This window comes from Anthonomus grandis, chromosome 22 (assembly GCF_022605725.1).
Source record: "Anthonomus grandis grandis chromosome 22, icAntGran1.3, whole genome shotgun sequence".
Taxonomy (NCBI): Eukaryota; Metazoa; Arthropoda; class Insecta; order Coleoptera; family Curculionidae; genus Anthonomus; species Anthonomus grandis.
Genome location: NC_065567.1, coordinates 44345055 through 44359264, shown reverse-complemented (window position 1 = coordinate 44359264; position 14210 = coordinate 44345055). Strand labels below are relative to the sequence as shown.

The following is a 14210-nucleotide window of genomic DNA, read 5'->3' as shown; positions in this document are numbered from 1 at the left end:
ATGTTATAGGGATATTTGTTTTACAAAATGGAAGTTTTAAGCTTTCAGCTAGTTCCCGTGTTATAAAATTGGACTGCGAGCCACTATCAAGTAGAGCTCTGCAGTGCTGCCAATTTCCATCATTATATTTAATTAAAACAAGTGCTGTTGATAATAAAACCTCTTCAATATTTTTTGCGCTGTGATTCACCGACAACGTAGCCTTTCTGCTTATTTGCCCAGACTCCCCGGTAGGATTTGTATTTTCGATATTTTGAGGTATTGCGTCCTCATGCAATAACGTGTTGTGATGCTTGTTACATACCTTACAACCCTGGGAAATACAATCGCCGTAAGAATGATTTGAGCGCAAGCAGTTAAAACATAATTTTAGTTTTTTAATTTCTTCGATTCGCGACGCAATTGATAAATTTGTGAATTTCTCACAGTGATATATATAATGCTTCCCTTGGCAAAAAATGCATTCTATGTTATATTTTGCATTTTGTGCCGTTTTTTGTTGAAAGGTATATACCTGGTGCTTTCGTTTATCGTTATTTAAATTCCGATCACGCAGGAAATGTTTAATATTAATATCTTTTTTCTCCTTTTTGAATTGAATATCAGATGTTTCAAATAATTTACACCTATCAGAGAGAAAATTTAAAAGGTCTTTGAGCTCTTGATTCGATATTTTATTATTAATAACCAATTCTTCCCACTGCGTTACTGTTTTAAAGTCTAACTTACTTGTTAGTAAATGAATTAAGAGTGTTGACCAGGAATCAGCTGGCTCACCTAACAATTTAAGCGCTCTAAATCGTTTTTGGAAATCATCTACTAGATTTCTAAGGCTATACTTATCTTTTGAGACCGTGGGCAAATCAAAAAGGGCCTTAACATGATTTTTTATAGTTAGTGTTTTGTTTTCATAATGCTCCGTTAGTAGGTTCCACGCAAGATCATAGTTTTGATCCGTTATTTCGATAGACTCCAAGATTTTAGCAGCATCACCCTTGATAGAACTGAGCAAATAGTAAAACTTCCTTACTTTATCAATTGATTCATCGTTATGTACAAGGGTTTTATATAAATCTCTAAATTGGCTCCATTTTTCGTATTCGCCATAAAATTTGATAAGCTCGATTGACGGAAAACTCTTGGAATGAGACATTGACGCCGATGCTCTTTGATGGGCGATCTAAGATTGATTCGTCATGATCTGCGTCTCACTGGCATTTACAGTATTTTTATTTACAGTATATTTTTTTTCTCGTAATATTCACGAATTAATTTTATCACTTTTCCCACGGACGCAAAATATAACTCCTCAAAATCATCACGCTCCGTCAATTGCATCTCATCAGGATCTCTTAGTTCTAAATTGCTTTGAATTTTATTAAATTCTCTCAAGAGTGAGCCCTCTACGCTCTTTAAACGAACTTCTAAGTTTTCGATTTTGTCGATACTAAACTTGTCCAAAAACACGATAAATCTTTTAAGAGAAACTTTAATTTGCTCTCTTTCTATACGTAATTTTTTAATAATGGCATTTTCCATGCATTCCACATTATCCGATTTACTCTCATCAGGAGACCCATTTGTCTCGCTATTAGACATGTTTTTCTAATGCTAATCGACATAAATTAACAGTGAATTACGATTTTACGATAGCTTAGAGTCCATAAAATGAGAGAATATGCCGGTGACGTAAAATGCGCACAAACTTAAATTTAAACCAAAAAATCAATAAAGGGGAGGCCATATTTCCCTGATTAGGTTTACTTGACCGTGAATACATGCATCTCTCTCTTTTACATCTGCTAGAATTCTACGCTTCTACGCTTAACGATAGCCAGCTTAGATGCGCGAAGTCTGACGTCACCGGCATATTCTCTCATTTTATGGACTCTACCACACTATCAGCACAACCAAAGGAACAATCAAAGAGCCTAGGAAGCGGTAAAAAGGAAAAGACTTACAGTTTCGCTGATCGTAAGTTTGTTCAGGCCACGACTATACTAAATAGCGGCCGAACTGCTGCTGCATCCCAACATGGCTGCCTGTTTCCCTCTCAACTGTCGCTGCTGAACCGGCTTTGACGATTTAATTTTCGATTTTTTACCTCCAAAGAGTACGTTTCCATAGGTTATTTGCCCAACTTTTGCCTCTCAAACTGGCTGGGAAGCGCGGTTGCCGCGTTTAACCCAAAGGAATTAGATTTTGGTATTTAAAGGTTTACAAGTACAAATTTCATAAAGAGTCCGTGACAAAAGTTGCGGTAGAACAATTAAGTAAACATTTTTTTAATCTCGTACAGATAGTTAAAAGAGACTCGACTCCTGAAGCAACAAATATGGTGGTGAAACTGAACAAAACATTAGAAAAAATAAAAACCTCATCGGAGCTGCTAAATCTATTTAGTAGAATGAAGAATATTTGTCGTGAAAAAATATATAAAGTACAGCCTACGTCCACAAGTAGAAGATGCAATCGCCAAAACGCCAAATCTTATTAAAACGTTTAATTTAGGGTACCAACTAACTATAATAAAGTACTAATTTAGATACTAATACAACTAATTAGATAATAAAGTTAAGATACTAACATAAAGTTTGGTAGACTGAGATATTTTATTTTTATTTTACGTCAAGTACCTGTGTTTATTTTTAATAAATATTTGTTTAATACCTATAAATCTGTTTTATTTTTCTATTAAAATTATTCTGATAAAATAATCTCTTATAGTCGTATCTTTACTTGGTACACCTTCTAATTCTAAACAGTATATCAGCAGAATAATCAACTTTTGCACTATTACTATTTTGTGGTTCAATGTGTGGCTACGTTGAACATTTTTACCAGCATTTTTTCGCTATTTCAGAAAAGTTTACCCCACCGTATTATCCATACAACCAAATTAATGATAAAAAATATAAATCTGTACATTTTGAAGCGAAACCTGTATTTTAAAATTAAACCAAATTTAGGAATGGACTACGTTTTACGCGTACATATTTATGTACCTTTAAAAGCCGACACGCCAAGATTAAAATGTTTAAAGTACAACACACCTTCACAATATTAGGTATTTGATTTCAAATTTTCCAGTCGCATCATATTCATTAAATATTTAAACATCTTGTACTTCGAAATCGCTAGCAAAAAAAAAACAAAATTCAATAATAACAACAACATAAATAATTACACAATAATTAAATGTGTTACTACCAATTTTACAGCACCAAATAAATCACATAAAAACATTTTCCTTTCTAATGCTCTGTAGCGTAGTATAGTATGTACTTATGTAGTGATAAATAACCGCATTTCTCAACTACATATTATACTGCAGTGCAGAGCCGCCGAGTTCTATGGTGCTCTGTGCTTGTAGTATAGTATGTATATGTATAAGCGACCGGGCACATTTTTTAATACAGGATTGCGTATCTTCCCAAATATTCAATCAACGCCTCTAGTGTGGTAAGCCAAGTTCTCTATCAGTTGTCGTAATTGAGAAGTTTTATAGAGAAATTATATTTAAGCTGTTTTTTTTTTAATTACGTTTAAAACTTAATTAAATTAGTAACGTCTAAAAGGTTAAGGGTACTAGTGAAAAAACATATTGAAAGGCCATATTAAATAACTTATTCAGCATAAGATGTATATAACATTTATAAAATATGGATCGGCAATTACAAATAGGTCTACGAATGTTAAAATTGATACTTTTTATATGTCTTTCCCGTTTAAAATTTTGACTGACAAAAATACCCAAATACTTTATACATAAAGTGCTACTTAAGCAAAGCAAGCATATGGTTCTGCCTTTAATAAATATTGTCAATACGTACTGTTAAATGTTATCTTACAGCCATTGGCAAGCCTTTCTAAAATCTAAAGTTGCCCTTTTTGCAGCATGCTCCCAGTTTCAGCAAAAGAATGTTCATCCGCGTACGATACAAGTTTTCCAGATATATCAAGAAAAAAAATCTAGCTTAGCCAAAATTAAGACAAAACTTAAAATTAACGGTTTTGTGTTTTTATTTTGCTTAATTTTATAAATTTGATTTGTTACCTCAAATGGTGATTTTTCGGATAATTTATCCTTTCTAAAGCCAAATTGATTTGGGGATATGATGCTGTTTTTCTCGAGGTGTTTTAAAAATCTATTCCGTATACAGGGTGTCATTGAAATGGTCTAAAAAAATTCGGGGCGACTACTCCTAAAAATAGTAAAAAAAAATCTATAAGCATAGGACAGAAAATGCATATTAAGCGAGTTAGGGGCATTTAAAGGGTGAATTTAAAAAACGGCTTTTTTTTTATCGTTGGGTTAAAATAATTGGGGATTAAATTTTGGAAAAAAAAATCTTTGCCTTAAATTTTGACCCAAAATCAAATAGTGATACTGAAAAATTATTTGAAAAATCGAAAAGGGTAGTTTTTGCACGGTTAGGAGGTTTTCTCGTGAATAACTTTTTCGAGGTTATTTTTTTCGCAACGTGGGTTATTTTTTTTCAAAACCACATACTTTTCCCTTCAAAAAAGTGACTCTTGTTGCACATTGTCTAGAGTGATGGTTTTCGGGAAAATTAAAGCTCTGATGGGGATTAGTTATTAAATAAATAATAGAAAAATACAAATTTCATGATTTTTTAAAACATAATATTACACCCATCTACAACAGGTGTACCGGGTCCTATTGAAATCTAAGAGACGACCACCCGAGGAAGGTCTGCAACAGCTTGAGGTCCATGTTGCTTGATTATTAAATCTGGCTTACCTTTCAGCCCTAACAGATTTTCGGGAACAAATTTCTTTAAATTATTTGATTGATCCAGATACAAGATGCTCTAAGGATAGCTCATCATAAGTATTTTGGAAGCTTTGGCCTTATCATTGACCTATCCTCTAAATTTTTTTACTTCCCAAACTACCGCCAGTGCTTCCCTTTCCGTTGTACTGTACTGTAGTTCCTTTCAGCTGCACAGAGTAATCGACTAGCGTACTAAATAGGCCTTTTATCCTATAAGGACTCCTCCACTTTATTATTGAAACGGATAGTCACTTGTATTATTACATCCGTTGCAATAATAAAGGGTTGGTTTTCATTTACTTATCGTAAAACTAGCACACTAGTCAATAATTCCTTCAGTCGTTGAAACGCACCTTTCTGGCGGTTACCCCAAGTCCATGATGCATTTTTGCGAGATCCGTTAAGGGTTTCACGATAGCAGCAAAGTTTTGCACGAATTTCTGATACCAGGAACAAGTTTGAACAAACATGCGTACCTCGTTTAGATCTTTGAGACTTGTTAGCAGCAAATTTGTTATTGCCTTAAGCTTATCAGGATTTACTATTGTGCCCATAAAAATGAAAACATGTTCTAGGTACTTGAACCAACAAAATTGAACTCTTTTCTATCACCTCTTAAGTTAAATTGTTGCAATTTCGTCAATACTACATTTAGGTCCTTTATATGCTCTTCAAAAGTTTCGGATCATTAATGTGCGCTATCAAATTAACATCTAAACCAGCCTTAAACTTGTCAATAAGCCGTTGAAAGATAGCAGGAGCATTTTTCAGGGCGAATAGCATTCTTTTTAATCTAAAAAGCCCAAATGTCATAAATATTATTTGTTTTGTATACTGCAGAAAGTCATCATTTCATTTAGCTTCTGGTAATCAACACAAACCCTCATGGAGCCATCAACCATGACCACAGGAGCTGCCCACGGACTATCACACTCCTCTATGATGTCTTGCTCTAACATAAGGTCTATTTTCTACCTGAGAATATCTCTTTTTATCTTGCTCAAGCGGTATGATAAAATAGTAATGATAAGTAGCCAATTACTTTAAACAGTTTCTTATTATATACAGGAAAAATATTTTAAAGTTTAGGTATTCCCAGATAGAACGGGGAGTTTTTTGATGTTTACTGACGTGAAATTCCTATACACATCATATAAGACAGCTTTAATTAAATCTGTATTTATTTTTATAAAATTGCTTTTTTCGCTCCTCTTTCTTTTATAATTGAAATATCGAAAAGAACGACAGTTGATTTTCTTTATCTATTTAAAATGTTGATTTGAAGGCAATTTGCATCAAATATGGGTAGATGCATGTCTGTTATGCGGTAGCGGCCATTTTTAGGGCCTTTTAATAAATTAATAAATGTCCTTACCATAATAGATTTTTTTTTTATTTATTACTTATTTATAAAAATGAATAATGCGTAATAAAAATAAAAGGCAATGATCCTACAACAATTTCCCTAACGTCCAGCCTTGCCCAAATCGAAATCTAATAAAAGATACACGAATGTCGAGCATTCGTTTAACTATTTTCCACGAATCGAATTTTATAATAACAATAATTACTAGAAATCCAATGGAATAAAATATAATACATTATATATCTTTTCTTAGTTACATATTATATATTATAATTCTCACTACCATTAGTAGTGGAATCTGGGACCTTTTAATTTAAACCAATTTAAATTATAACTAATAAAATATACAAGTTATATCGGTAGTGTACAAGTTTTAAAAACATTTAAAACAATTTATTTTGTGGGCATTTAAATATTTAATTTTTGCAGCCAAGGATATGATATTTATGGAAGCATTATGTCTTTTGTCGCAACGAGAAGTGGGCTTCTTCGTTGGACCTTGTTCGCAAATGCCACTGAAGATCCGTAAGTAATTTCAACTATATTTTTAAGAAAAATATATTCAGCACCTGCCTTCTTTTAAAAACTCCCTTATAAATCCTTAGTTGTTTTAACTGAAGCTATAAGCATTTCTTGAACTAAGAAACTTTTTCATTTTATTTGAAATGTGCAAAAATTATACCAATTTGAAATTGAAATTGTCGAAACAGTGGGCTGCCAAGGCAGTTGTGCATATAGGTCTCCTGATGGACCCGTCATGCCCCACCGGGGGTTAGCAGAGCCCAACGGCCTTAGAGAAACGGATAAGGCTCTCTGGTCTGAAGGACTTAGAAAAGTCACTCGGTGCACTGAAAGTGTTACCCAAGTATTTGAATTTGCGCGCGTGAGTGCTAGGCACTCTCCGACTACATGTTCAATGGCTTCATCCTCCTCACAGCACCACCGGCATTCCGGGTTGTCCGCAGTACCGATGGTATGGAGATGGCTTCTTAAGTGCCAGTGACCGGTTAAAAGACCTGTCACTAGCCGAATTTTGCGTCTTTTGGCGTAGTAGATTTTTATAGACAGGCAAAGGGCCCTCCGATGTGCGCTTTGGCTTGTATTATACTAGGGGACTCTAGTCCATCTTCGGTGGGTCCACTTGTCCAGCAGATCCTTCAGTGACTCGACCGCTACGAATTTGGCGATACAAATTATGGGTTCCGGCCCCATCGGCACATTCGCGGATCCCAGTCTGACAAGAGAGTCCGCTTCCTCATTACCTGCATGGCCTGCGTAGCCAGGTATCTAGACGAGCTGGACCCTGCAGCCAACCTGCACCAGTTTCTTCAAGACTTTTATGCACTCTAGTACAAGCTTGGAGCTTACCTTTGCGGCCGTAATAGCCTTAATGGCAGCTCTGGCTGTCCGAGCATATTGATACGACTGTATTGCGGTGTCCGCAGCTTAGGATTTTCTGTCCGCATTTTAATACAGCGAATACTTCGGCCTGAAAGACTGTGGCCTGCTTCCCCAGCGAGTATGCCCTACTGGTATGTGGGATCCCACCACAAAGCCCTGATCCAGCTCTGTTATTCATTCTGGAGCCATCTGTGTACCAGATGGTCCCCCTATTTAGCAATGCAGGTCTGTTGGAATGCTGCCACCCCTCTCTACCTGCAATGTGCGTCACGAATCCCTCGCAGTCCACAGTCACTGGAGCCATGTAGTCCTGCCCATCAGAAGGAGAGGACATTCCTGTATGGCCCGTGACCAAATTTTTGCGTGACCGGTCTCGCCAGCATGTAGTTCTCTGAGGACGTCTAGCCTGTACGCAGTCCTCATTGCATCGAATTGCACAACGAGGTCCAGAGGCGGAAGGCTCAGCGGAGTCTCAAACGCTCTAGTTAGCGCCGTTCGCATGGAATCCGTTATGCTGAGACATGCAAGACGTTGGACTCTGTCCAGTTGAGCACGAATTTTCGCTTTCTCCGTACATGGCCACCAAACCAACAATGAGAAGATCTCACAATGCGCGAGTAGATCTAGTGGAGGATCTTAGGAGACAGGCGTGCCAAAGTTACGTTTCCTCGGTTAATCCTGAGACCTCCGAGAGTCACCATATGTCCACCATACGCAAGGCAGTCGATCACAAGGCACCACAAGGTAGGGGACAGTACTCCTCCCTGTGGGCAGCCCCTAGCAGCTAACGTTTTGACATCCTGTTGTTAAGCTGGGCAGATACATGACATTTCGAGAGCATGGCCTCTATTCAGCTAACCAAACAGGGTTCTGAGCCGCGGCTCAGTATTATACCAATTTACAAAGATGTATTTCCTAAAGCCAATCTTTCTTCTATCTACTCTACTTAAGATATTGAAATGCTCAATTATCTTGAATATCAATGCATAGTTTGGCTCGTAATAGGACATGGTTATTCCAGATACTTTGTTGTTCCAGGTTCTTGCTTAGTGCTAAAACCAATCTTTCTACAGTATATGAATGATTTTGCAAATCTTGATATTAAAAAAGAATGCTGATAGACTTTTTGCTGCCGATACCGCTTTTTGCTAGTAGGACCTGGAGTTTGATGCCAGACTCCTCCTAATGAATTTTTAGAAACTAAGTCGATGTCTGTTACTTGTATCATGGCTGTCTGACTAAAGATGATGAATTTGCTGACCAGTTACAGTGACATTAAATTTCTTAGTTTAATAATTGATAATAACCTTTAAGTTTCGAAATGACTGAGCTGTTCGGGAGCTTGGTCCAGAAGTTGACAGAACTGTGTATTTTTCTTTGATCAAGACAAGGATAAATCTTATAATTTCTTACTTTATCAATAATTTAACATTAATTTAACTTTAGCTTATAATTTTTAAAGATATTTGTTGTGGAAAGCCAGTGCAAATGAACAAAAAATCTAGCAAAATATCCAATAGCTTTATTCACGCTAAGCCGTATTCAACTGCCGTGTAAAAACTATTTCTGTATTTTCTTATAAACTTCTTATAAATTAATGCTATCATAAGTTGTAAACTTATGCGTCTTTCAACAAATGTCTTAAAAACAATTCGAAAAATAATTTTTCTAATTTTAGATAAGATTTATTCACAACCATTTTTTGTTTAAGATAATGACGCTTATTTTGCATTTAGCTTCCAAGTTATTTATTTAATTTTCAGTTCATTTAGTCAACGAAATGCCCGAGCTATTGATGAATCCTGGTACAAAAGGGCTGTTGATCAACATTCGGTGGAACCAGAGAGTTTTGTATTCTCTGTGCCATTTGCTGAGGGTCATCCTGGTGAGGCAGAAAATCATAGTATTACGCTTACTGCAACGCATGCTGTTTTCGTTGAGTCAAAAGGTCATCGAGCTCCAGCCGCGGTGGTTGGACTTCAGTATGCTCATGCTTCTATAGCTGCGCATTTTCTAAACATTACATCGAAGGTATTATTTCAGTTTTTAAATCATGTTTAGTTTTAATAAACTATATGAAATGTCTACTATTTGTATTTGCATGACTTTGTTTTATTTTCAATGTTGAATATTAATAATAAATATTAATTTTTAGTGTACGTCTACATGCAAGAAAACCTGTGCTAGTGATCAACTAGATTGCTACGTCTTGGATAATAATGGCTTTATTATTATTTCTGAAAACATCGAACATACTGGCAGATTTTTTGGCCAAATCGATGGAACAATAATGGATTCATTGGTACAGGATCGGATTTATAAAAAAGTCTCTGTATACGATTATCAAGGGTCTTGCTCAAATAATCGAAACTCTTTCACCGGAAAAGGCTCAAAAGTGCAGCTTGCAGCTCCAGTTCAATATACATTTAATTTTATTTTTCAACTATTGGTAGTCCTGGTCTCAAAGCTAGAAAAAGTATATGCTACAGCATTTGCATATTCTCAAGAAGAAGGTATGTTGCTATTTCCTAATTTCTCCTATCACTAAGTAGCTCTCACCCCTAAAAAATCGAATTTAAATTGAAAACTCGTTTTGTATGTACACCTCATACAGTGACTGCCTAGAGTTCCGCATGAATTCGATATTTACATTCGAATATTTACATTTAAATGAAAAAAACAAATGAGTACGTCTATTTACAAATTAAGGTAAAATCGAGGATAAAAAGAATGTTATAAACACTGCCAATTGTTTCTATTTCCATGGTTGCACTTGTAAAGAATCTCCATTTTCGAATGTCACTGTCAGTTCAAAAATGAATAGTTTATCAGAATAAATTATGGCCAATTTAACGGAAACCCAACGAATACAAATTTTGATGATGCTAGGGTACGGGAATCGAGTGCGCACGCAAAAAAAAAGTAAGTGAACTATTTAATGCCAAATACCCAAACCATCCTATTTCTCAGTCAACAGTTAGTAGAATAGAACACAAATTCATAACTTCAGATCATGTTAGGGATTTGCCAAGATCAGGTCGTCCAAAAATTTCTGAAGAAACAAAATTAAACGTTTTGCTCTCCATCAAAGAAAATCCAAACCATGCAACTTCACAAATTTCAGTTGATAATAATATAGCCGGAACGTCAGTAAGACGCATCTTAAAAGCAAATAAATACCACACTTATAAAATTAGACTAGTACACGAATTAAATGTTTAAGCGGTGTCGTAAATCGGCCAAATTGTCGGTACTGGTCAGTGTCAAATCCACACTGGACAACTGAGGCTCATACACAGTACCGTAAATCTATTACGTAAACCGGGGTTACTTTGTCACCTTTGGAACACACTTTTACTTGTAACTCCGGTATCCTTCGGAATTTGGGTGGCCAAAAATTATGAGTATACCGACGAAACCATCCTCTACAACTACAACTATGCTAATTTTTTTTTATAAAAAGCGATTTAGCTAAAAAAAATATATTGATGGTGACAAAGTAACCCCGTGGTTGGGGCTACTTTGTCACAAAGTTTAATTAACGTTTAAAACACCTTAAACGACGTTATACTGATAAAGAAACCCCAGATATGGGGCTAAAATATATTGGCGTGTGTCATATAGGTAGGTACCTATTTTTTTCTTAACATCCAAATGGTGAAAAACACGAAAAATAAACAACTTGCTTATACAAAAGTTGAAAAATATTTATTTCTAGTGAACAAACCAGAAAACAAAACAAGAAAATAGAAAACAAACTTATACATACATTTTGGTATCGGTAGGTAGTAGGCAATTAATGCCTAAATAAACAGGAACTTTGATACACAACCTTAATGCTGTAGTAAACATACAAAAATATTCAACTTAACATAAACTCAACAAAACAAAAAGTGAAAACTTCACTGAGGTTAATCAATACGGCACTAAACGTTAAGGCACTAGACTTTAGTTAGGCACATATTCGTCTTCTTCGTCTGTATGAGAGGGATCTTCATCCGAACTATCTTCACATCTATCACAAATGAAATAGGGATCCCTACTATCATTATTACAGATGCCACAAATCCATTTTTGGCATTTGCAGCATTTTATCCATTCGACTCGATATTTGTAGTTTTCCCACAAACACTTACAGATGCCGCATTTGTTTGAATCATCTATTTTTCGTGTCGGTTTTCTTAATGGGAGATTTTTTTCTTTACCCTTAACACCCAACTTTGATTTATTTGTTGCGCTCTTCGAATTTCCTTTAGAGGTGGATGGTTCTGCATCATCATCGACAATATTCATGGCGCTCTCGCCATGAATATTCATCGCCTACTTCTAAGGAAGTGATGGATGAAACATTTTGCCCTGGTTCTATTTTTTTCCTCGTTTTCTTTTCTTCTCGGGATTTTGAACTCCCTTATGTTCTTTTAACAACTCAACTAAACTTTCGTCTAATGTTCTCCCAATCGGGAAGTATCGGGAAGTTTTCGTAGAACCTCTTGCGCATTACATGGATATAAGCCGGTGGTGCGAAATCCTGATATTAAATTTTGCGACACTGTGTCACTAATGGCTACCCAAAGTCTGTTCAGTAAATTGGGAAATTGTTCTTTTGGAATTGACCCAGGATATCGACTTTCTCTTCGACAGCTTCCGAGAATATCACGCCATCTCTTCTTCATTGGTCCGAATACCGCCACATCTAATGGTTGCATTAGATTATGGCATTGGTAGGAAACGGGCTCATATATATATCATGTTCTTGTGCTGCCTGTACGACACTTGGAGCAAAATGGCTGGCCAAGTTGTCTCCTACGAGGATCACTCTTTTTCCAGGTTCTCTTGTTCTTAGGACATGTGGAAGTAAAATTTCCTTAAACCATATCTCGAATAAGTTGGCGTCAAACCAGCCACTTGGACTATTTTTGTAAACTGTTCCTGGTGGGCCGCCTTTACAACAGTTTTCATAAATATTATTGGCTTTATATACCACCATGGGCGGCAACAAGACTCCACTGGCGCTACCACAGACCATTATGCTAATGGCTGTCCTGGAATGATTTTGGACACATTCGACCCTTTTCGAGTTTCCTGGAACAATGACTTTTCTAGCACCGGGGTCATCAGTGACGTTTGTTTCGTCATAGTTATATATATGATCCCCACTAGAGTCTAATAATGCAGGTGTAATATTTGCAAAAAACTTCAAAACATCCTCTTGGTCCACTGAGGATCGGGATCTTTTGATATTCGAGACTATTCGAACAGATAAATTGTTTCGTTTGATGAAAGCACTAACCATATCATCCCCAGGGGTGTTGTCTTTTAATACAGGTATAACAATACCCTTTTTGTCAAGGTATTTTTTATCAAGGTATTTTACCCTTTTTGTCAAGGTATCTTGATATTAACCCTTCTTCTTCCTTACTGAGGACTGTCGGATGTCCAACAGACTTTGGGTGCCTTCCAAGGCATTTATAGACTAGAGTCATACGTGGGATCCTATAGGTTTGGGCCGCTAGTTTTTTGCTCATACCACTTCGAACGGCCTCCACTGCTTTTTCTAAATTTTCTTCGCTATAGTTGGCATATGGCCGGCTGCCAGGGGTTTTTTTCGTAGGTCCTCATGGTTTAATTAGTTATTTGGATCTGTAACAAAAGAACTATCATTATGTTTTAAATTGCAGCCGCACATTTTTCCTTTCATAAAAAAAACAATGACACGCTACTGGACGTGACAAAGTAACCCCGGCTTACATGTTTGGGCTGGTATCGTGGAAAATAAAGTAATTGGGCCATACTTTTTCGAAGAAAACTTAACAGGACAACGCTATTTGAATTTTCTTCAAGAAGATCTTATCCCTGCTTTGGCTGCCCTGTACCCAGACGAACAAGACCTTGCTGTCCCGACAGATAATTTGTGGTTTCAGCAAGACGGCGCACCCCCACATTTCTTTCGAGATGTCCGTAATTACTTGGATACAGTGTTCCCAGGAAGATGGATTGGACGAAGAGGGCCAATAGAGTGGCCGGCCAGGTCACCAGACCTAAATCCCTGCGACTATTTTCTATGGGGGTACCTGAAAAGTAAAGTTTATATTGAGAAGCCAAACAACGTAGAAGATTTGAAAAATAGAATTAGATATGAAATTAGACTTATATCACCCGAAATAATTGATAGTGTTTTACGTGAGTTTGTAAACCGTCTTGCTTTCTACCAAGAAGTAAATGGGGATCAGTTTGAATACTTGATACATTAATAAGAGTTTTCACAGTTTATAACATTTTATCCTCCATCTTATCTTAATTTGTAAATAGACGTACTTACTTGCTTTCTTGTTGGTTAAATGTAAATATTTCTGAAACAGTTGAGTTTTGAGATAGAGTGTGTTATACGAAACTTGCTTGGAATTTCGCCTATATTTGATAAATTCAATAAAAAATACAGCATTCAATTTAAAAAAATAACCGATGACTTCATATCTTTTTTTTTTGTTCCACCCTGTATACAAAAATTTATGTGAAATAATGCGCAGCTTAAAATAAAAATCGACGGGTCCGAGCGTTTTCTCAAAAAATTATGTCTCTAATTTCTATCGAATTTATGCGGAACTTTAGGCGGTCACTGTATAAACTGTATCCGTATACAGTGTA

At 36.1% G+C, this 14210-nt stretch overlaps 1 protein-coding gene across 1 annotated transcript in view; it reads left to right on the top strand.

Moving 5' to 3' along the window:
* LOC126748352 (voltage-dependent calcium channel subunit alpha-2/delta-4) overlaps window positions 1–14210 on the top strand; it is a 167730-nt gene that overhangs the window by 140038 nt on the left and 13482 nt on the right. The window contains exons 19-21 of the mRNA XM_050457517.1: window positions 6594–6689; window positions 9329–9596; window positions 9721–10078. Coding sequence (XP_050313474.1) covers window positions 6594–6689; window positions 9329–9596; window positions 9721–10078 — 722 coding nt within the window. The remainder of the gene's footprint in view (window positions 1–6593; window positions 6690–9328; window positions 9597–9720; window positions 10079–14210) is intronic.